The 24,737-nt window shown below is 45.7% G+C and overlaps 1 protein-coding gene and 1 pseudogene across 1 annotated transcript in view; both read right to left on the bottom strand.

The window, feature by feature from the left end:
• Positions 1 to 24,737, bottom strand: part of RHPN2 (rhophilin Rho GTPase binding protein 2) — a 55,972-nt gene that overhangs the window by 23,291 nt on the left and 7,944 nt on the right. The window contains exons 2-4 of the mRNA XM_007470945.1: positions 19,164 to 19,279; positions 6,877 to 7,005; positions 4,132 to 4,207 (exon numbers count right to left, since the gene is read on the bottom strand). Coding sequence (XP_007471007.1) covers positions 4,132 to 4,207; positions 6,877 to 7,005; positions 19,164 to 19,279 — 321 coding nt within the window. The remainder of the gene's footprint in view (positions 1 to 4,131; positions 4,208 to 6,876; positions 7,006 to 19,163; positions 19,280 to 24,737) is intronic.
• Positions 22,360 to 23,136, bottom strand: LOC103072108 (translationally-controlled tumor protein pseudogene; annotated as a pseudogene).

Genomic DNA, 24,737 nt, shown 5'->3' on the forward strand with positions numbered 1-24,737 from the left:
AAAAAAAAAAAAAAGATATAGATGTTAGAAAGGAAGAAACAAAATAATTTTTGTGCAAAATAATGGTGTTTTTACAAACTCCAAGAGTGTCAACTAAAAAACCACAAAACTAATAAGAATTCAGTAACATGGCCAAAAAGTTAATACTAACGTTAATAGTCTTATAAAGAACAGACTTGTGGTTGCTAAGGAGGAGAGGGATGGACTGGAAGACTGAGACTAGCAGATGCAAACTATTATATATAGAATGGATGAACAATGAGGTCCTATTGTATAGCACAGGGAACTATGTTCAATATCCTGTAATAAATCATAATGGAAAAGAATATATATATGGAGGGCTTCCCTGATGGCGCAGCGGTTGAGAGTCCGCCTGCCGATGCAGGGGACACAGGTTCGAGCCGCGATCCGGGAAGATCCCACATGCCGCGGTGCAGCTGGGCCCGTGAGCCATGACCGTGGAGCCTGTGCTCCGCAACGGGAGAGGCCACAACAGTGAGAGGCCCACGTACCGCAAAAAAAAAAAAGAATATGTATTTGTATAACTGAATCACTTTGCCGTACACCAGAAACTAACACAACATTGTCAATGAACTATACTTCAGTTAGAAAAAAAAAAAGTTAGTCTCCCTTTCTTACACAAACAATAACCAGTCAGAAGAATAGAACAGGGGATCAAAAACTTTCACAGTTATAACAAAAGAACAATATCCCTAGGGATAAAATTAATTTAGTTAACTAAGCAAATAACTATTAAACGTTACTGCAAGACATAAGTTATTTCATTGTCTCATTTATTCATTAAATCACTTTTTTTTAAACAAGATAGACATGATCCCTGCCCCCATAAAACTTGCTGTTTGTTGATTATCAACAATTGGAAATATTACGTTCATGGATGAAAATGTACAACATTGTAAAGATGCGATTTTATCCAAATTAAGCGATGAATCTAATGAAATTTCAGTCAAAACCCAAAAGTGCTATTTTGGAGAAACCTAACAAAACAGGGAAGTTAAAAACACGGAAGAAAAGCCAAGAACATTTCGGAAAGCATAGTAATAAAGAAGGATTGCTCCAACTGGTATTAAAACACACAGGGATTAAACAATGAAACCAGGTATGGAGCAGAAACAAACTGAAGCAGGTATATGACATAAGCCAGCATATTCCAAAGCAGAGGAAAGCCTGGAGCATCCACCAGCTCCAGGCAGGAAGGAGGGGCACACAGGTGTGCCTGATGTGAATTGAAGGGAAGAACTTTTTTTTTTTTTTTTTGCGGTACGTGGGCCTCTCACTTTCGTGTCCTCTCCCGTTGCGGAGCACAGGCTCCGGACGCGCAGGCTCAGCGGCCATGGCTCACGGGCCCAGCCGCTCCGCGGCACGTGGGATCTTCCCGGACCGGGGCTCGAACCCGTGTGCCCTGCACTGGCAGGCGGATTCTTAACCACTGCACCACCAGGGAAGCCTCACAGATGGATTCTTTATACATAGTTCAGGAGAAACTGGCTACCCATTTTTTGGTGAAAATAAAAAGAGTACTACACCTCATTTTTTTACACACAAATTCCTGATTGATTAAAGATTTAATGTTAAAAAATTTTAAAGCACTGGAAGAAACTATAGCAAAATATTTATGTCTTCTTGATGTGGAGAATGCCTTTCTGAACATGTTATCAAGGAAGAATTGTTAAAGGAAGAACTGTTAAGCTTAACAACATAAAATCTGTTTGGAGAAAAAAAAAGATGTACTTTTTAAACTGGTATTGCTTGTAAAACAAGTTAAAGGAGAGAACCTACTGGGAGAAATATTTGTAACGTACATAACCAAGCATTACTCTGCTTCATATGTAAAAGAACTCTTAAAAGCAACTCTACGGTAAAGCAGACAAAGGACAGACAAGTTGGAGAAACTTGGGAATTTCATGGGCATCTGTAAGGATCCAAACATGTCATGTGCTGAATTCACGTTAAAGCCAGTGGGGGAAAAAAATCATATGTTGTGGGTATGGCCAAGTGCTATTCAGCTGAGGCTTTCAGCCATGTCATTTTAGCCTAAAAAGGACTGTCTCCCTTTTAAATGCCTGTGTTCTTTATTTTTACCTTTATTTTTTGGTAACCTTTACAATTCCTTCCAAACTCAGACATTTTGTGGTTCTAAGTATGTCTTTTTTTTGTTTGTTTCATTGAAACATAGTTGACTACAATTCTATGCTAGCTTCAGATGTATTACACATGATTTGACATTTACATACATTATGAAATTATCACTACAGCAAGTCTAGTAACCATCTATCACCAAAGTTATTACAGTATTAGTGACCATATTCCTTAGGCTGTATATTATAACTCCCTGGCTTACTTATTATATAACTGCAAGTTTGTACCTCTTAGAGGTTTGTACCTACTCCACGCCCCCAAATGCCTGCACTCTGGCAGCTCTGGCACCAAGCAACAAACTAAATCTTAAAAGAAACTATTCTGCAAAAGCAACTAAAACATTTCCACAGACATAAGCATAGTCTGGAGTCTCACAGACCTGTGGCAAGTGTCACATCTAAAAGTTCAGGGGACCTGTGAAAAACTGCCATATAGCTCTGGATTGTTTCCTACCCAGAAAATAAAATCTTTGACAATCCTGCATCCAGGAAGACTACCAATGTCCCTTCTTAAACTCCAAAATAAACCCCAAACTCACAGGGCCCGGGACCTGGATTTAAACAAGCAGCAGTCCACAAGGCCATGAGTGAAAGGGCTTATATGTCAAGGGACTCACGCAGTCTCTGATTGAGATTGGAGGTCAAGTGCAAAGGCTTCTGAAGCATTAACCAATTGCTTTTTAAAAGGACAAATTGTGTAGGGCCCAAAATGCCATATAATCATGTTTTTCTTTTCTAAATTAAAAGCAGTCCAAGATGAGTTAACTAACAGGATTACTGTGAAAAGAAACAAAATTCTCTGAAGCATTTTTCACGACGCTGGGATTCATTCCTATACACCATGCCTGTGCGGGAAAGCTCAGAGACAGACACTACCTTCCACCTCATCGCCACTTTCTCCTCCTAAATGGAAGTTTGAGGTGAGTCAGTAAAACTCAGAATGATGAATGTGGGGCAAGGAGGAAGAGGAAAGCATTCCAGTCACCAGGAGGCCTCTCCTGGCCCCAAGGCATCTCTGGGCAACTCCATCAAAATACATCTTCCACTTCCCACCTGGATCCCCTACTGAACCACGGGATCCAAAGGCAGGGCCTGTGACCTCAACAGCACCCTGCACAGTGACAGACACAGATGGGCCTACAAGTAACGCTGCTTGCTGGCTAAGGGGAGGTCACTTTAAAGATGTGAATTGTGCGGTGTGTGAATTATATCTCAAGAAGGTTGTTATTGGAAGGAAAAAAAAAAAGATGGAAGGAAAGAAGGGGGAAAGAGGGGGAGAGAGAAAGAAAAGAGAAGGTAGACATCTAGGAATTAGGGAGCAGTGGGATCCATAAACTCTAGCTATTCAAGTATTTACTTTGTTTTGGTGTTTTTTTGTTTTTTGGCCAAGATGTGTGGCTCGTGGGATCTTAGTTCCCCGACCAGGGATTGAAACCAGGCCCTGACAGTGAAAGTGCCAAGCCCTAACCACTGGACCGCCAGGGAATTCCCTGATTTACTTTGAAATGTATCAAAAAATAAAATTGATTGATGTATAGATTCAGGGATGCATAAATGGACAAATACGTGATAAAGTGACTACAGCAAAATGTTCACGGGAGAACCTAGGTAGTGAGTATACAGGGATTCACTGTAAAATTCTTTCAGTTTTTCTGTTTTCACAATAAAATGTTGAGGGACAAAAATTTTGGCTATTCTTCCAAAAACGTGGCCTAAATTGGTTATATACCCTCTTTGACTTGCCTCCTGGGGTGGACTGGCCCGGGTTTCCAGCCCCTTCCCCGGAAGCCTCAGTGACCAGATGAAAGGGAGCATCTGAAAGGATGGCACAGGCTCTGAGGGGGCTCAAGGCCACCCTGCAGAAATCAGCTGGCACTTGGCACATCGAGCCTAAGGCCACTCTCAAGGGATACACAACTTCTATATTTCCCTTTTAAACAGCAAGTCCAGTGCCCCTCGCTTTGAGATTTACCTTGAGAACGACTGAAAAGTCAACGTCCTTGGTTTCCTTCAGGCCAAGCGGAATCAGGGGAATCGTAAATGCCTCCCTAGAAGGAACACAGCAAGGTACATGAACATCCGTATCCCGGCCACTTGGCAGCCCCCGGCCTTCCCCAAGCAGCCCAGCTCAGGTCCCCACCCACTCTCCCCCGCCAAGCTAGCACACACCAGTTCCTCTTCCATAAAGACCACTCGGGTCTCGTCCCCATCTCTGTTCCAAAACTGGTCCCAGTCCCCAGCAACTTTTAAACGACCCAGCCTAACACATGAGGCCCCTACCAGCTCCACCCTGATTTAGGCCTCCAATCGCTACACTTCTTTGAGTAACTGTGCTGAGAACCTATTGTGCACCCAGGGCTGTGGCTGGTGTGCCCACTGCTCCACCATCTGGAGCATCTCCACCAGCTCCACCCAACCCCCATCCCCCTCCGCCTCTCCTCACTGCAGCGGGTCCCATCTCTCCTGCAGCCCTCCAACTCTGGGCTCTCAAGGGCCTCCTCCTATACGGTGTATCCTTCTAGGCGTCCCATCCCCAGCACAGGGAAGGCCTTGAGGGCAGGGGCCCCATCTGACACCTAAACGCACCTGGCTCCCAGCCCTGGGTGAGACCCTGACCGGCTGTTTCCACTCCACCACCTCTCCCCGCACTCACCAGTTGGTTACCCAACAGGTCGCCCTGGGAGTGGCCTTAGGGGCAGAGCTAACAGGAAGTGAATGGGGCTCAGCTATGTTCTGCAAACAGGGATTTCGCTCCCAGACCTGTAACAGGAGACCTCCTGGGGTTGCTCAGCCCAGCCCGGGGAGGAGGCCAGGAATGCAGGCAGGGTGAGTGGACAATAGGCTGTAAGCTGAAGCTGCCTCTGTGGGGGACAGAAAACAACAGGGCTAAGCTGAAAGCAGGCGAGCCCCAGCGGGGTGTATAGCTTCCCCAAAGCCCTTTCCTGAGGGAAAGCTGGATCCTGCTAGAAGGAGATGAAGACAGGCTGTGCTGCCCTCCTCTGGGCCCCAGCGTGCTCCTGGCCTGACCCCAAAGGGGGCTGGCTCTCCCTGTGACTGTCCAGGAGCAGCCAGCGTCCCGAAGCCTCCAGGCCAGGGGGCCCGCCCTCCATCTTGCGCTAATATAACTTTTTCCGTAACTTCCGGCTTCCCTGTGTTTTCTCATCTGCACAATGAGATAGTTTATTCCCTGCCTACCTCATAGAAATGTTTAAAAATCAACCGTGCTGAGAAAAAACCAATCTGCTTTTAAAACAGGAAGAGGGGCAGATGGAAATGCAAGGTGTCATTATGTACCTGCACATCTCTCTCCCCTCTTCCCAATGCACAGGGGACTGACCGGACACTTCAGAGCCGCACCGTGGTCACACAGGGGCCTTAACTGCATGTCTCTAGGGGACACCCTTGTGATGGACAGCTCTGTGCTTCAGTACGGTGAGGGGGGAATATGAAACATCCTACATTTATCACCAAAGTTTGGCCCGGCCTTGCCTCCTGGAGGAACTTTGACCATCTGGGCAAAACACTGGAATTTAATACCAGAGCATAGGCTGGGGGAAGCTGTGCATTGACTGTTCTGATTAGGTGTCAGACTGCACTGGGATCCCACAGGTAAGCGAGGCAGGACACACGGGCTGGCTCGTGGACAGTCACCAAAGCAGAAGAGGTTTCACACGTGACGCAGAAAAACACCTCGGGGACAGTGCAGAGGATTGGGGACAATCAGGAAAAGTACATTCCAAAGGTGACTCAAGGTTCCCCAACATTTTCCTTCTGTTAATCCAGAGAATTATTTTCTGACTGGGTTTCCCCTGGGACTCCCTTACCTTTTGAGAAGTAAAACTTCCCCACACAGAAAACTATGTAAACTGTTCTTTAGAGCTCAAAGTTTTTTCTTTTTTTTCGGCTGCCCCACGTGGCATGTGGGATCTTAGTTCCCTGCCAGGGATCGATCCCACGCCCCCAGCGTTGGAAGCACAGAGCCTTAACCACTGGACTACCAAGGAAGTCCCCTCAAAGTTATTTCTTCTTAAAGATGGGCTTTTCTTTCCAAGGTAGCTCACCTTGGGGTGGGAGACTCTCTGAGCTTTTCTGAAGGTCACACCTCAACGTTTGGTCTCCTATAAACACTCCCTAAGGGATGCTTCTGAATTAGAACATTTGTTTCTCAAATATTTAATGGGGGACATTTCCAAAGTGTCTCAGTCACACTGTCTCCTCAGGGAACTTGCAAAGGTCTCATAATCTTTGATACAAAAGGCAGTTTTTATGTTTTTGTACTCTTATCAAGAGAATGACCCAGAGTCAGACCGTGTGCACGGTGCTGAGGCTGACGGAAGAAGGCAGGGCTTCCTGGGACCCATCTGGCAGGCTGGCTCTCAGAGCTAACCACAGACGCCCTTCCAGGGCATCTTTATGACAAAGCCACCATCCAGGCCACCTGAGAGATCCCATCTCCCCGCCTGGACCCAGCCACATAGCTCTCCTGTAAAACTCTGTCCCGTGTGTCCCCAGGACAAATAAATGCCTTCTTGTCCAACTGGCCAGGTATTTCCAACAAACTCCATGGGTTCATCCCTTTAATTCCTACACCTTGCTCAACCCCAAACTGGATCAAAGTGGGGTCTGCCACACCCTCAGGCCTATCTGTGCACCATCCCTGATGTAGGCATATTCCAAGGCTCAGAAAGTATCCAAAATAAGTGTTGCCCCCACTTACTCTGTGCTCTGATAGACTCCCACCGAGATGTTGAGCCCCTCCAGCTCTTCCTTCAGCATTTGCAGGTCTGAGTTCAAGAAGCTCAGTTCCAGGCGCACCTGCTCTCGTACCTTTTGGTTCGTGGCTGCTCTGTTAAAAGAGGGCGGAGAGAAGCATCCTCAGCCAAGCATCCCAGCTGCCAGGTGAGCAGATACCCCAACCCTTGTCCCCATAGGGAAGTTCTGAGGGTCTGCCTGTAGATGGAGGAGCCAGATGTGGTCAGATAAGGTGTCTCAGGGATGCTGGGCACCTGCCCCATTTTGAGCCACACCTGCCAATAAATGGACCTAGGATATAGCCAATGACACTGAGCTGCCTGACATGAATGCTAAGACCTCTCTGTAAGAATTAGCCTCGAGAAGAGAAAAAGGAGTTGCTCCTAGTCACCCATAAGAGACCATAAATTTTCCCCTTAAAAGGAAATGGGTGAGAAATAGAGGAGGAGGTAACACTCCCCAGTTCATCCTATGAGGCCAGTATCACCCTGATCCAAAACCAGAGGAAGACACCACAAGAAAACAAAATAACCAATCAATATCCTTCATGAATACATATGCGAAGGTCCTCCATGAAATATTAGCAACCTGAATCTAGCAACATATACAAAGGATTATACATCACGACCAAGTGGGATTTATCCCAGGAATGCAAGGTTGGCTTAATATCTGAAAATCAATTAATGTAACATGCTATACCAACAGAATAAGGGACAAAAAATAAATTGTCATCTCAACAGATGCAGGAAAAAAAGCATGTGATAAAGTCCAACACAGATTTATGATAAAAATCCATAACAAGCTAGGAATAAAAGATAATTTACAAAACTTGATAAAGGGAATCTACAAAAACCCACAGCTAATATCATTACTTAATGGTGAAAGATCGATGCTTTCCCCCTTATGATCAGGAACAAGGCAAAGATGTCCATTTATGCCACTTCTAATCAACACCATACTGGAGGTTCAAGCCAGCAGCAATAAAATAAAGAAATGAAAGGCATCTGGATTGAAAGGGAGAAGTAAAACTGTCTTTATTCACAGCTGTCATAATCTTGCATGTATAAAATCCCCAGACATCCACAAAACAAATACGGGAACTAATAAATTTAGTTAGGTCACAGGATACAACTCAAAATATACAAATCAATTTTTTTTTCTATATACTAGCAATGAGCAATCTTGAAATGAAGAAAATTTCACTCAAAATAGTATCAGAAAGATTAAAATACTTAGGAATAAGATTAAGAAAAGAAGCACAAGACTTGTACACTGAAAACCTCAAAACATTGCTGTGATATTTAATGGAGAGACATTCCATGTTTTTGGATTGGAAGACTCACTGTTGTCAAAATGTCAATTCTCTCCAATTGGTCTATCAATTCAAGGCAATTCCAATCAAAACACTAGTAAGCTTTTTAGTAGAAATTGACAAACTGAGCCTAAAATTTATATGGAAATGCAAAGGGCCTAGAAGGGCCAAAGAAGTTTGAAAAAGAACAAAGTTAGAGGATTTATGCTATCTGATTTTAAAACTTACTATAAAGCCTCAGTAATCAAGATGTGGTATTGGCATAAGGAAAGGCAATGGAACTGAACAGAATCCAAAAATACATCCTTACATTTATGGTGAATTGCTTCTGACAAAGGTGACAAGAAAATTCAAGGGGGAAAAAGTCTTTCTGACAAATGATGCTGAAGCAATTGGACATCCCTAGGCATGTCGGTGTCCCCAAGACCACCGCCAGGTTCAGCGATTTACTAGGAGGACTTGCAGGATATAGGACTCAGGATATAGTTGTACGCATTGCTCTGATTTATTACAGCAAAAGGACACAAAGCAAAATCAGCTAAGGGAAAGGTGCATGGGGTGAAGTCTGAAGGAAACCAGGCACAGGCGCCAAGCGTCCTCCCTCCCAAAGGAGTCACACAGGACATGCTTAATTCCTTCAGCAAAGAGTTGTGACAACGCACGTGAAAATGCTATCTTCCAAGGAAGCTCATTGGGGTTTTTACTGGGGGCTGGTCAGGTAGACAACTCTGCCTAGCATGTTCCAAAATTCAAGACTCCTAGAAGGAAAGCAGGTATTCTATATAAACCACATTGTTTGTGCAAGTAGTTTAAGTATAGTGAGCTCCTCTTATCAGTTCTGGGAATGGTGGGAACTCTCCTGAAATCTAAGTTTACAGATACCAGCCAAACACCCACCTTGCAAGCCGGGCTTTCTAAGGACAGCCATCTCAGGCCGGCTATGATAACTCTTTTCTGCACAATGGGCAAAAAATAAATCTCGATCTAAATTTTACACCAAACCAAATATTAAGTCAAAATGGATCAGAGACCTCAGTAAAAGAGCAAAAACTCCAAAACTTCTAGAAGAAAATCTTCATGACATTGAGTTTGACAAAGTATTCTTAGCTACACACCAAAAGCACAATCCATAAAAGAAGCAACTGAGGACTTCCCTGGTGGCGCAGTGGTTAAGAATCCACTTGCCAATGCAGGGGACACAGGTTCAATCTCTGCTCCGGGAAGATCCCACATGCTGTGGAGCAGCTAAGCCCGTGTGCCACAACTACTGAGCCTGTGCTCTAGAGCCTGCGAGCCACAACTACTGAGCCCGTGTGCCACACCTACTGAAGCCTGCGTGCCCTAGAGCCCATGTGCCACAACTACTGAGCCCACATGCTGCAACTACTGAAGCCTGCACACTCTAGGGCCTGCGTGCCACTACTACTGAGCCCGCTTGCTGCAACTACTGAAGCCTGCGTGCCTAGAGCCCATGCTCCACAAGAGAAGCCACCACAATGAGAAACCAGTGCACCGCAACTAAGAGTAGCCCCCGCTTGCTGCAACTAGAGAAACCCCGTGCACAGCAACGAAGACCCAACGCAGCCAAAAAAAATAGAAAATAAAAAATAAATAAAAATAAACTGCACATAAAGAAAAAAAAGAAATTGATTAACTGGGCTCATCAAATTTAAAAACTTCTGTGCTTCAGAAGATACCATCTAAAAAAAACAATGAAAAAAGCCAGACTGGGAGAAAACATTTGCAAATTATATATCTGATAAAGAATCTGTATCCAGAATATATAAAGAGTTCTGTTAATTAAATAACAAAAAGACCACTCAATTTTTTTTAATGGGCAAAAGATTTTTTAAGTTGATTATAACTGACATACAACATTATATTAGTTTCAGGTACACAACATAATAATTCTATATTTGTATATTTTCAAAAGGATCACCACAATAAGTCTATTTGCCATCTGTTACCATACTTAGTTACAGAATTTTTTCTTGTGATGAGAACTTTTAAGATCTACTCTCTTAGCAACTTTCAAACATAAAATACAGCATTACTAACTATAGTCACCATGCTGTACATCACATTCCCATGACTTATTTTATAACTGGAAATTTGCACCTTTTGACCACATTCACTCATTTCATCTCCCCTGCAGCCCCCACCTCTGGCAACCACCCTTCTGTTCTCTGTATCTATGAGCTTGGGGGTTTTTGTTTGGCTTGGTTTTTTATTATTTTTAAAAATATTTATTTATTTATTTATCTGGCTGTGCCAGGTCTCAGTTGCGGCACGCGGGATCTCTTAATTGCGGCACACAGGATCTTTAGTTGCGGCATGCAAACTCCTAGTTGTGGCATGTGGGATCCAGTTCCCTGACCAGGGATCGAACCTGGGCCCCCTGAATTGGGAGCATGGAGTCTCAGCCACTGGACCACCAGGTAAGTCCCTAGGAGTTTTTGTTTCTTTTGGTTTAGATTCTACATATAAGTGAGATCACATAGTATTTGTCTTTGTCTGACTTACTTCACTTAGCGTAATGCCCTCAAGGTCCATTCATGTTGCTGCAAATGGCAAGATTTCATTCTTTTTTATGGCTAAGTAATATTCCATGGTGTATGTGTTTGTGTGTGTGTGTGTGTATCACATTTTCTTTATCCATTCATCCATTGATGGACACTTAGGTTGTTTCCATATCTTGGCTATTGTAAATAATGCTGCAGTGAACACAGGGGTACATATACATTTTCAAATTAGTGTTTTTGTGTTCTTCAGATAAATATCCAGAAGTGGAGTACATAGGTCATGTGGCAATTCTATTCTTAATTTTTTGAGGAATCTCAATACTGTTTTCCATAGTGGCTGTACCAACTTACAGACCCACCAACGCTGTATGAGTGTTGGGATTGTTTCCTTAATTTATCTTTCTGATAGTTTATTATTAGTGTATAGAAATGCAATTGATTTCTGAATATTGATTTTGTATCCTGCAACTTTACTGAATTCATAAAATGGGCAAAAGATTTGAATAAACATTTTACTAAAGAAGTTCTATGAATGGCTAATAAGCACACATGAAAACATGCTCAAAGTCTTTAGTCAACAGGGAAACGCATGTTAAAACCATAATAAGAGGGCTTCCCTGGTGGCGCAGTGGTTGAGAGTCCGCCTGCCGATGCAGGGGACGTGGGTTCGTGCCCTGGTCCGGGATGATCCCACATGCCGCGGAGCGGCTGGGCCCGTGAGCCGTGGCCGCTGAGCCTGCGCGTCTGGAGCCTGTGCTCCGCAACGGGAGAGGCCACAACAGTGAGAGGCCCGCGTACCGCAAAAAAATAAAAAAATAAATAAATCATGTTTAAAAAAAAACTACAAATAGAACTACCATATGACCCAGCAATCCCACTACTGGGCATATACCCTGAGAAAACCATAATTCAAAAAGATTCATGTACCACAATGTTCATTGCAGTTCTATTTATAATAGCCAGGACATGGAAGCAACCTAAGTGTCCACTGACAGATGAATGGATAAAGAAGATGTGGCACATATATAAAATGGAATATTACTCAGCCATAAAAAGAAACGAAATTGAGTTATTTGTAGTGAGGTGGATAGACCTAGAGTCTGTCCTACAGAGTGAAGTAAGTCAGAAGGAGAAAAACAAATACTGTATGCTAACGCATATATATGGAATCTAAGAAAGAAAAATGTCATGAAGAACGTAGGGGTAAGACGAGAATAAAGACACAGACCTACTAGAGCATGGACTTGAGGATATGGGGAGGGGAAAGGGTAAGCTGTGACAAAGTGAGTGGCATGGACATATATATACTACCAAACGTAAAATAGATAGCTAGCTAGTGGGAAGCAGCCGCATAGCACAGGGAGATCAGCTAGGTGGTTTGTGACCACCTAGAGGGGTGGGATAGAGAGGGTAGGAGGGAGGGAGACGCAAGAGGGAAGAGATATGGGAACATATGTATATGTATAACTGATTCACTGTGTTATAAAGCAGAAACTAACACACCATTGTAAAGCAATTATACTCCAATAAAGATGTTAAAAAAAAATTCAGTAGAATGACCCACAAAACTCAGGAAAACATTTTACTTCCATTTATTGTGGTTTATTTTTAAAGTATACAGCTCAGGAACAGCGAGATGGAAGAGATCCACAGGCCGAGGAGGGAGAGGAGCCACCATCCCCTCTGCAGGCAGGCCTCCTTCCCTGCCCCTCGATGTGTTCTCCAACCTGGAAGTTCCCCATCACTTAGGGGTTTAATGGAGGTTTCATTACTCCATTACCGGGGCATAAATGATTAAGTCATTGGCTACTGGTGATTGAACTCAATCTCCAGCCCCTCTCTCCTTCCCAGAAGTCCAGGGGTGAGGCTGAAAGTTCCAACCCTCTAAACAGGCTTGGTCATTCTGGCAAATAGTTCCCCCTCCTGAAGGCCCCCTACCCCGATCAGGGGTCATCTCATTAGCATACAAAAGACATGCAGGAGGTTCCAAGGGTTTTAGGTGCACTGTGCCAGGAACCAGGCACAAAGACCAAATATTTATTTTTTATTATACCACAGCAACCTACTGAATTGATTTCATTACGCACCGTGGTTCACAATCTGCCCCTTGTAAAACCTGAGCTACAGAGATGTTATTGAGAACATGACTCATTCACTAGCTGATAAAGTCTACGAGGGTACAAGGGAGGAAATCCTCCCAGCCCTCGGTATTGGGAACAACTTCTTAGCAAACGGTCTGCTTCCAGCTAATGGGTATGAAATGTGCTCCAGGTCACATTCCCTTCTTACTGCCTGCCGGAAAACTCGGAGACAACATGGCCCACCTCTAACAGAGGATATAAGAGCTTGTAGCGTGTACTAGCCCTACTTCCAGCTAAATCTCTTTTAATCTTCCTCCTGCCCCCACTCACTCCTGTTTTAATCTTACATGCTGTACGGGTGTGTCAGGGTGCCTCAAATACATGGTAGAGTGAGGCAAGACAAACAATTATAGCTCCTGGAGGGACAAGAGCTTTGCCTACTGTTTCTCTTGGAACCTGACATTGTCCTTACCACACGGTGGAGGCTTTCGATTTCAGCTGATGAAAGAAAAAGGGCAGAGTAAAGACCGCTCTCTAGAAGCAATGGTGTGTGTCGGGGATGGGGCTGGGGGTTTGGAGTATGGGGGGGTGTGATTGGTTCTCAGCAACAGAATGGGTCCAGCTTAAATATGACAATTTAGGCCCTAAGACCCCCACCCAAATACCTGGAGAACCTCCAAATATGCCAACTCTTGATTTTCCCACCTCTATATATGGATCTGCTACCTATTCTAGACTTGGCAACAATTTGAGATTTAGGATTTGCAACAAATCAATGACTTCCTCTTTGGACATGGACCTCTTCATGTGAGTCATGCGTCACTCCGGAAAATGTTGGTAGCCAGGTGGGGCTCTCAGGGTGGGTTTCCACAATGCTGACCGTAGGGTGCAACACTGATTCAGAAATGAACCCTAGAACGTGTGCTGTTCCTAGTACAGGTCATGATTTTTCACGGATTCACTGGTGGAGGGGGGCTTCTCGAATGACGTGCCACCGGTACAACATGGTGGGTGTGCCCAGTTCCCCTGTGCCCCAGCTGGGGGAAGAGCTGGCCCAAATCAGGGATGAAGACCAGAACCTCGGGTTCCTCAGTACTTGTGCTCTGCACCTGGGCTGCCTTTCTGGGTGAAAATGAATCCCTTCTAGGGGCCTTTTTGGAAGAACATGGGTTTTCTCAGCTTTCACTTGGGTGTCCTTCTACTCTGAAACCCCTGTGGTCTGATAACTGATGTTACAGCCAAAAGAGGCCCTGAGACCGACCAGGATGAGGCAGAAGGGTGTTTCAGCCCTTTCCTGCCCAGGGTCTCCCCACCCACGTTCTCCACGGCCTCCTTCTGGCCTGGACCACCAAGGAGAGGCCATCTCCCTTGGGTTTTTCCTAAAGAGCATACACATACTGCAAAAGTCAAGAATGGAAAGGTGGGACTTCCCTGGTGGTGCAGTGGTTAAGAATCCTGCCTGCCAACGCAGGGGACACAGGTTCGCGCCCTGGTCTGGGAAGATCCCACATGCCATGGAGCAACTAAGCCCATGCGCCACAACTGCTGAGCCTGCGCTCTAGAGCCGGTGAGCCACAACTACTGAGCCTGCATGCCACAACTACTGAAGCCCACACGCCTAGAGCCCGTGCTCTGCAACAAGAAGCCCCTGCTTGCTGCAACTAGAGGAAGCCTATGCGCAGCAACGAAGACCCAACGCAGCCAAAAATAAATAAATAAATTTATTTTTTTAAAAAACTTTAAAAAAAAGAATAAAAGAATGAAAAGGTGTCCAACTTACTCTGAGTGATGAAGCCACCATATGTGAACAGGAAAAAGAAGGCCACAGTCTATGATTTCCTGAGGCCACTGACAACATCCAGGCATGTCCCTCAAGTTGGAGCCTCTGAGACCTTTTCCACCATAGACACCCCATGGGATGTATGGTTTCTTTGCCCCGAGTCCAAAATATCTCTAACATCCCCATGTTTTGTCTTAAAGATGTACATGAATTTGCATTCTGACCCATGTATCTCCATTTATTTTAGTGTAATTTTTCTCCCAAGTCTTTTAGTAAAATTGTCCCTCCAGGAACAGGCTTGTTGACAGGCAACACAGGCTTGTACCAGCTTCACAGACCTTACTGGAGCAGTTTGGCCTTAATCTGTCTGACCCCAAATCCTGCTCTGCCAGGGATTCAGGAAAGCTAGAGCAAGTATTGCCCAGTGCCCTCATGTGGCCACCTGGCTAAGGCAGCAGATCAGCCGGTCTGGCAGGACACCTGCTTCCAGCCCATCTCTCAGTGTAGAAAGGCAGGCCTCAGAGTTGGTGCAGGCCCCCAAGGTTTTGGCTCGTACAGCCCACTGCCCAGACACCAGCCCCGCCCAGAACTGATAGTGTGAGCAGTCATTAACCTCAAGTCACTCTCATACAGCCCAAATCACCCCAGGGCACCCCTGTCCCAGAACTTCAGGACCCTCTGGTCCAGAAGTTGCAAACTGGAGGTCCATGGCACTTGCTCACTTGATTCTCAGGGTGTTATTTCTTCCCCCTTGAATTAGTTGCCAATATTTTAACATTCAACTGTCAGAAGATAACAAAGGGGACAAAAGTCAGATCTCTCTCTCTCTTCTCCTGAAAAAAAACAAAACAAAGCAAAACCGAAGATCTGGCAACCCTGGCCCTGCCCCCGCTATGGGCCACACTGTAGGTGCCCCCTCCAGAGAGCACATGCTCTGCTCTTTACTGCAGTCCCCACCACTCCCTATCGCATCACAGCACCAGTCCCAGCCCTCTTTACTGTTTTCCACGCGCACCTGGCCCCGAGAAGGGAACCTGAAGCCCAAAGATATTAAATGACCCATCCTTGTTCAAAGAACCAGTTAGTTAAAATTGAACTATGTGGCAACTTGCTTTAAATTTCCACAGAGGCCATCTGTTTTTGAGAAACATCATCACGTTTCTACCCCAGCTTTTCTCAAGGGAGGGAAGGGAGCTAGGAAAAGAGAGAGAATATTATCCTTGCTTAGCCTAAAAAAGCGCATTGAAAATATCTGATATCTTCCTAATCAGACCCCAGGAAGCTCATGGACTCTTGGCCAATATGGATCGGAGAAGGCCTTGAAGGGGTAGAAAACCAGGCCCCTCAGAGCACCCGCCCAGACTCAAAGCTCCCTAACCGATGCAGGTAAGGACTGGGATCCTCACGTTCCTGCATTTGGGAGGACATTTTTCCAAACACCCACTCCCCCAAACATTCCAACTGCTCTGCCTTTATCAGGGAGCAATGGTAGGATATTTAGGAACCTGAAAATAGACAGACAGGACGGCAGGGCCCGGTTTATGACTGAAACTACCCTTTGCTGGCAGGGACAATCACCTAATCGGCCACCCAGAGACACTCACGGGCCAGAGCTGGGCTCGGCTACATGCCCTATTTGTTTTTGGGAAACCGTTGGTGCCGGTTAAGTCAGATTAATAAATACCTTCAGGGATTCCTCTGACAACATTCCCCAGAGAGGGGCACTTTGAGCTTTTAGGTCACTGCAAGAATCATTAACAACCTCACCCCACCCCCACTCCGCCAGCTCAACAACTGCTGACCAGACAATGAGCCTCAGAGAGGCTGTTTGCTGGTGTCATTAACAGAGCAAGACAGACAAAACCGCCCTAGGCCCCGCCTTAGCAACGCCAAGTGCCCTGGCCAGAGGGGGCCTCCCTGACCACCCTCCGTCTCCAAGGCCACATCACACTGCGTCAGCCTCTATCACATTTCCCTTTCTTCGGTGCCCTAGAAAACATCACCTCCTGACGTGACTGGATTTGTTTGCTTGTGTATTTCGGTTTCCCCTACGAGAGATTAAGCATCAGGAAAGCAGCGCCTCGTCTGAATTGCTTGCGGCCTTATCCCCTCACATCTCAGACACGGCCTGCCACTTAGTAGGTGCTCAGTAAATCCATTTGTTGCGTGAATGGACAGGCACAGGGTCAGGGCTGCCCACCTGCCCCCTCGGCCGCACAGCTGGCCTGGCAAGGTGTCAACCAAAACCCAAGGCCACAAAACACACCAGGGGGACCACACCTGCAGCGTCCTCAGCACGGCAAGCTCAGCACACGGTAGGACTTCCCAAAATCGGCAAGCTCAGCACACGGTAGGACTTCCCAAAATCGGGGGTTTGGACTTCCCAGGTGGCGCAGTACATAAGAATCCGCCTGCCAGTGCAGGGGACACGGGTTTGATCCCTGGTCCGGGAGGATCCTACATGCCATGGAGCAACTAAGCCCATGTGCCACAACTACTGGGCCTGCGCTCTAGAGCCTGCGAGCCATAACTACTGAGCCCATGCACCACAACTACCGAAGCCCACGCACCCTAGAGCCCGCCCGCTGCAACTACTGAGCCCACGTACTGCAACTACTGAGCCCACGTGCTGCAACTACTAAAGCCCACATGCATAAAGCCTGTGCTCCACAATGAGAGAAGCCACCGCAATGAGAAGCCCACGCACTGCAACAAAGAGTAGCCCCGCTCGCCACAACTAGAGAAAGCCCGTGCGCAGCAACAAAGACCCAATGCAGCCAAAAAAAAAAACCACAAACAAACAAAATTGGGGGCCTCTCTCAAGCTGCACTGGCCGCTGAGGCCCGCTGTGCAGCAGACCTGACAACTCCCATGTCCAGACTTCTCTGGTTACAGGGACACGGTCAGTCATTTCAAAAGGTGGAATGTTACCGTATTTTCCCCAGTCTGCTCCAGGAACAGCCTCCCTTCCACCTGTTACAGAAGTAGCTGGAGAAGAGGTTCCCAGACGCTTGGCCACCCCAGGACTTGCATCCTCTGCTAGTCCATGAGCAACAAAACCAACACAGGCACAGCACTGTTGTTCCTGACCCAGGGGCAGCGGGTTGCTTATATTATGCTTCTAGGCCTTTGCAGTATTTCACAATAAAAATGCATGAAAGTAATCCACGCACTTTGTTAAAAGAACATTCAAACACTGAAAGGATAAAGTGACAGGAAGGAGTCACGTCTACCCACCCAACCCTGGTCTTACTCCCAAGAGCCCACTCTACTAACAGCTTTTTCTTCGCCCCTTTTGGGAAAAGTCTACGCAAACACAAAAGCATATGCACGTAATTTTTAAACTCAGACGCAGGGCGTGCTGTCCTGCATCTTTCTTTTCCCCCATTTCATACCTCAGAGATCATTCCTAACGAACGAATACAGACCGATTCAGAAATGAATTTACTCCTAGTTCATGGTGAGAAACCCTCCTCTTGTCTTTACTGAGTGCTCGGGTGAGCGGCCCATATGGAACAGCAGATCACACTATTCGTACGTATATGTGACCACCAGAGTCTTGTGGCTCTTTTACCAATCCACCTGGTTTGGTGTATTTGTTTTTCCCAACAGCCTCGAATCAGCCTCAGGGCTCCCTAAGGCCTCCAACAGTGAAGCAGACCTACTGGGAACACCCATTATCCATATCCTGCCAGGTTTCCAGGTTCCAGGTCCCAGCAAACACTCCACGTGTCTTTCTGAGGCTTCAGGAAGCATCTGTCTCACTTAGCCGGGCAGCAGACGTACTGCCTGCCTCCACACCCAGTGCAGAGGCAGCGTGGGGCTGGCAAGAGTCACCCCTAGAGCTCTGAAGAAGTCTGAAGTCTTTGTAAACAAGAGGAAGCTGCCACATCATCTTGCATTGCATTGTAGGGTGTGGGGAGGGCTTAGAGCTGCCTACAGGTAAGGCCTCTATGAGTTCTATGATTGATAAGTAACTATGTTACCAACAGAGAATAATAATGAGTGCCCCAAGAGCCCAGAGCTGTACTGGGCCCCTCTCATCAAAGAGGGACACTGGCAACTGAAAGGCTCCTATTCCCTCCTTTCTGCCTTCCTTTTCTTTCTTTTTTTTTTTTTAAGTTTTTATTTTTTCAAGTCTAATGTTTTTAACCTAAATATAGTTGATTTACAATGTTGTGTTGCCTTTCTTTTCTCTATACATTCAACAAATATTTAGCAAGCAGTGATTCTAGATCAGGCATAGTGCTACGCAGTAGAGAAAACAGGTCCCAAAGAAAGCAGGGAAAACAAACAGGAATCAGATAATTGGACTTCCCCCATCGCCCTTCTATCCCAAACACACAGACAGGCTGTGTAAAATACTTCTCTTTGACACAACCTAGCTCTAGGCGAGACAGGGCCCGCTCCAGGTGCCAGAAATGAGGAGGAAACTCAAAGCTAAAACCAAGAGCTGAGAGAGGAAGCTGGGCAGGCTTGGGAGTTTAGGAAATAGATGGACAGGCCTCAGGAGAGTCCAGGCTCCCAGCCAAGGTGGTAGAGCCAGCAGACACCTACTTCAGAAGGTTCTCCGCTCCTGTTCTCATCCGCACGGCTTTCAGGATCTGCTGGTTCAAGGCAGCCCTCTGATTCTGCAGTTTGCTCCGGCCAGTCTGTGCGAGGGGATTGCAACCCTGAGGGAAAACAAGAGATGCCCCTTCAGAGGTCAGCCACTCTAAAAATGATGACAAACGTCTAATACAACAGAAAATGTTTTAAAAACTCATTTTTTCTGAAAGTAAAAGTAATATATTTTCCAACACGGAAAATATATAAAATACGAAAAATATAAAAAAAGAAAAGTCAGCCCTAATAACACAACTCCAAAACAGCCACTGTGATTGGTTTCTTTCCTGCCCATATATTTTACAATATATGCATATAGTTACTTTCCACATTAGTGGCTGTGTAGGGAGTTCCCCAGACCAGCCCCATGTCTGGAGTTTCACAGGACTCAGCATACAGTTGCACTCAACAGCTAAGATTTATGACAGCAGTTTAGTAAAGATACATAGCTGGATCATAGGGAAGAAGAGGTAGAGTCTGGAGGAATCCACGTGCAGGCTTCCTTATGCTTTTTCTGTCCTCTGAGGGGTCACACAAAGCACATTCTTCCCCCAGCAACAAAAATGCAGCAACATGCATGCAGTGTCACTGCCCAGGTTGGCCCATTAGAAAATCAAATTCACGGTTTTTATTAGGGGCTGATCACAAAGGCACCTTCTGCCTAGCACATATCAAAATTCCAGGCTGCCAAAAGGAAAGCAGGTGTTCATTGCAAACCACATGGTTTTCGCCATTAGTTTAGACACAGCGAGCCAACTTTATCACTTAGGGGATGAAAGGAACACTCCAAGAGCCAAGCTCCCAGAGACCAGGCAGGGGCCAACCTTGCAAGCAGGTCTTCCTAAGGAAAGCAGCCTCAGGTCTGCCATGTTAACCCTTTTCTGCACAGTGGCACACATAGGCTATCATGTTTTCTCACTTAATACTCTAGCATGAAAATTTCCTTTGTTACGAAGTGCTCCTCAAAACCATGATTTTAATAATTGTATAATGTTGCCTTTTTTTAGGATTTACCATTTCGTTATGGTCAGACAGTTAGATTGCTTCCAAGTATCTGCTAGTATCTATAATTATTTGATGCATATTTGTAAACACGAATCTTTGTAAACCTCAAGTTTTTCCTTTACGGTATATTTCTAGGACTGAGTTACGGGGCGTCTAACCTCTTTAAGCCCCCTCCTCCCCCTAAGCACCAGCCCAATTCTCCAGCAAAGAAGGGCACTCTTTATTTCCTGCCCCTTCTCCCTGATAGCATTAGGCAGCCATGCATCTATTGATAATTTCTGTCTGTATAGACTTGCTTATTCTGGACATTTCACTTAAGTGGAATCATACAGAATACAGTCTTTTGTGATGGGCTCTTTTCACTCAGCCTAATGTTTTCAAGGTTCTTCCGTGGTGTAGCACATATCAGGACTTCACTCCTTTTTGTCCCTAACACTCCAATCTATATGAACATTCATTTATCCATTCATCAGTTGACGGACATTTGAGGGTGTTTTCACTTTTTGGCTCTTAGGAATAGGGCTGCTTATTTGTGTGTAAGTTTTTATGTGGATGTATGTTTTCCTTCCTTCTCTTGGCTATAGATCTAGGAGTGGAACTACTGTGTCATATGGTTAATTCTATGTTTAACCATTTGAGGTCAAACTATTTCCCAAAGCGGCTAAAATATTTTACATTCCCACCAACAGTAGACGAGGGTTCCAATTTACCCCTATCCTCATCAATACTTGTTATTGTCTTTATTAGAGCCAACCTAGGATGTGTGCTATCTCACTGTGGTTTTGATTTGCATTTCCCTTATGGTTAATGATGTTAAACATCTTTTCTTGTGCTTATTGGCCATTTATGTATCTTTGGAGAAAGATCAATTCAGATTCCTTGCCCAATTTTTTTTTTTTTTTCGCCACATCACGGGGCACGCGAGATCTTAGTTCCTCAACTAGGGATCGAACCCTCGCCCCTGAAGTGGAAGCGCAGAGTCTTAACCACTGGACCGCCAGGGAATTCCCTCCTTGCCCTTTTTTTTTTTTTCTTTTTTTGCGGTACGCGGGCCTCTCACTGTCATGGCCTCTCCCGCTGCGGATCACAGGCTCCGGACACGCAGGCGCAGCGGCCACGGCTCACGGCTCACACGCAGGCGCATGCTGCTCCGCAGCACGTGGGATCTTCCCAGACCAGGGCGCGAACCCGTGTCCCCTGCATCGGCAGGCGGACTCTCAACCACTAGCGCCACCAGGGAAGCCCCCTCCTTGCCCATTTTTAAACTGGGCTATTTTGTACTGTTGAGTTGAAAGTATTATTTTCAATCTTTGCCAAATTGATATGCAAAAAACAGGTATCCCATGCTCCCAATTTGCAAGGATTATTAGTGAAGATAAACATTTTTTTTCATATATTATTGATCACCTGAATTGCTTTTTCAGTGAATTGTCTGTGTCCTCTGTCCATTATTTCCTGGGATATTTAGATTACAATCAATGTTTCATTGTGAAAAGTTTAAAATCAGGAAAAGAGTTTCCTTTTTTTTTAGCTGTGTGGCTTGCGGGAGCTTATCCCCCACCAGGGACTGAACCTGGGCCACAACAGCGAAAGCTCCAAGTCCTATAACCACTGGACCGCCAGGGAATTCCCATCCTTTCTTTGTTTTTTCTTCCAACTGTGTTAGTCTCTTTTTATTCTTTTGGTAATTTCTTCCAGAGTTAACTACTTCCATTTGTAGGTGATGAAATGTGTAAGAAATCCACTTCAAATGCTGGCACTGCTATGAGCATGATCTTTCCCTTTACTTCAACTGAATCACTGTTGATTCTTGTTTATATTCCAAGTCCCGGAAGTGGTTTTCACTGCGGAAGTTATCTGAAGATGGTCTTATGCTTTCTAGTAGTGGTCTACAACCAGGTTCTAGCTTCTCCAGGAAGGCTACACAGGATGGATTTAGATATTACGTATTAAACTAAGAGGCATTCTCTCAATTGAGTTTAAACGCATTTTATTTTTAGACAACCTACATGACATCTGTTTTCTCAAAAACAATGCCTCCACTCCAAACAAATCAACATCAAAACATTAAGAGCTCAAGATGACATCAGTCCCATTTGTCTAAGTCCTGGTGTTGTGTGGATGAAAAGCAGCAGCCAGCTAGTTATGACGAGCAGGTGATAGATCCAAACAGCCAAATTTGTTGACATTTTTCCATTTCTAGACCATCCTTAAAAGAAAATCATATATGGGGTCACACCATCCTCATGGTAGTCCAGCAGAGCAGCCATGCTATCTGGATTCATGTTTTCACCAATAAAGAACTGATCGTTTTTGAAATTAGCAAGAATGTGCTTGATTTGTTCTGCAGTCCCTGTCATAAAAGGTTTTACTCTTTCTGTTTTCTATTCTTCAAGCTTCCCTTTGATTAACTTCATGTAATCGCGGTACGCGGGCTTCTCACTACTGTGGCCTCTCCCGCCGCAGAGCACAGGCTCCGGATGCGCAGGCCCAGCGGCCATGGCTCACGGACCCAGCCGCTCTGCCGCATGTGGGATCTTCCCGGACCGGGGCACGAACCCGCATCCCCTCCATCGGCAGGCGGACTCCCAACCACTGCGCCACGAGGGAAGCCCTTCATGTAATCTTTGATGTACTTCTTGTAGGCTTCTTTTGTGAAGCTGGTTTCCTGCAAGTGATGGTTCATGACAATAACCACACCAGTGATTACTGTGCAGTCGGTACCTTCGCCCTCGGGGACTTCAGCGGCGGCATTTCCACCAATGAATGAGTCATCAATGTTACCCTCTGTCCTACTGACCACATTCCCCTCCACCTCCAGACACAGCCCATCCGTGACCTCCCGGATCTTGTAGATGTCAGAGAACATCTCATCATGGCTGATGAGGTCCCAGAAGATGATCACGATGGAGGGAGACATCGGTGGCACTAGCTTAGTGGGAGCCCGGAGCTCAGAGGGAGTGTGGTGCAGCCAGAGCGGCACTCAGGAGGAAGGGGGGAGCAGGTGGAAAAGCATTTTTTTTTTTTTAATTAAAGTAGAATTGATTTACAATATTGTGTTAGTTTCAGGTGTACAGCAAAGTGATTCAAAAAATTTCCTTTTAACCTAATAGTGTTTTTCCCACCCCAGCAGGTAGAAGCCCAGGGATCTGAGGGAACGCTCCATTCCTTTCTGAAGCTTATCTTTTGGTTCCGCCCTGACGGGCTTGTAATCACACCCTGGGAGTGGCTGGTGGGCAGTATTTGGTGAGGGGACTGCCCTTTCTCTCTGCGTCACTGCCTTGGTCACTGCCATCACAGCTCCACACATACCTAGCCTCCCACACCTCTGCCCAAGCCACATCCATGGCCTTGACCCCAAGGAAGAAGAAATGGGTTCTCTGCAGCCCCAACCTTCTCAGGCATTCCCATATCAGTGGCCTTTAGACTAGAGGGTCAGAAATAAGTTACATCTCTCCTTCCACAAAGATTTTTCACTCTCCCATCCCAGCAGGTGGCCACCCACCTGTCCCCCATGCAGCCTCCCAAATTCAAATTACACAGATATTCAGAATCTGAGCTGGAATAGTCTTAAAATTAACATCTTTCAAACCATTAAATGATCCATGACTTAAAATAAAAATCAGAAAACTAATTCTCTCTTTTCAGATCTAAGATTAAAATGTCTTTAATATTAAGATAACTTAATACTAAAGGGCTAAAATAATTGCCAGTCTCTTTCCTTTCCACGTCCTAAAATTACCATGAAGGGATGGCTCAATCTGACTTAAAATTACATGGTTCACCAAGGCTGTGTTCTATTTTACAGAGAAGCCTTAATAACTAATTCCTTTACATACATTCCCAGAGCTAAGATTACGCAGCCATTCCAGCTCACGGATAAGAACTTTTTCCTGCTCCCATGCTTCACCCAACTTCTGGCTGGCCTGGAATCACTACACCCTAACCAGCCCACAGATGTAGGGTCAAGTTTCCAGATAAGACATAGGAATGCTTAGGATTAGATTTGACTGAGTAACTGGACCGCAAACTACATTACTTCTTACTGACAGGTAGGAATGCCAGACCTGTTGGAAACACCAGAAACGCCCGCAGGGCTGTTTGGAAACTTCCCAGAGCCGTGAGAGATGAATCTGGGCGAGACTGTCCAAAAGACCCCCTGGCATCACCAGAGGCTGCTAGCTGTCCACTGGCCCCTGCCAGGGGTTCTCTGCTACTGGGGACCCACAGTCCTCAGCCATACCTTAGTTCTTAATTGGTTCACAACAGGATGTAGAGCTGCTCCAAACTGAACTGAGGGTTTGTGCCTAGGACTGAGGCAGCACCTGTCACGCCGGCCTGGCCTGGGAAGTGGGGAGGGATTGGGGGGAACAAATGAACTGTCCTTGTCTCTAGGGTCATTGCCCACAAGTTTTACAGTGAAGTTGAGAGTCTGTCCACTACAGAGTCTGTCAGTTACCTGACCAGCCTAAGAAACCTGGGCATTGGCGTCAGTCTCAATACGTGGAAGGATGGTCCGAC

The sequence above is a fragment of the Lipotes vexillifer genome, unplaced genomic scaffold, assembly GCF_000442215.2.
Source record: "Lipotes vexillifer unplaced genomic scaffold, Lipotes_vexillifer_v1.1 scaffold182, whole genome shotgun sequence".
In the NCBI taxonomy this organism is placed as follows: domain Eukaryota; kingdom Metazoa; phylum Chordata; class Mammalia; order Artiodactyla; family Lipotidae; genus Lipotes; species Lipotes vexillifer.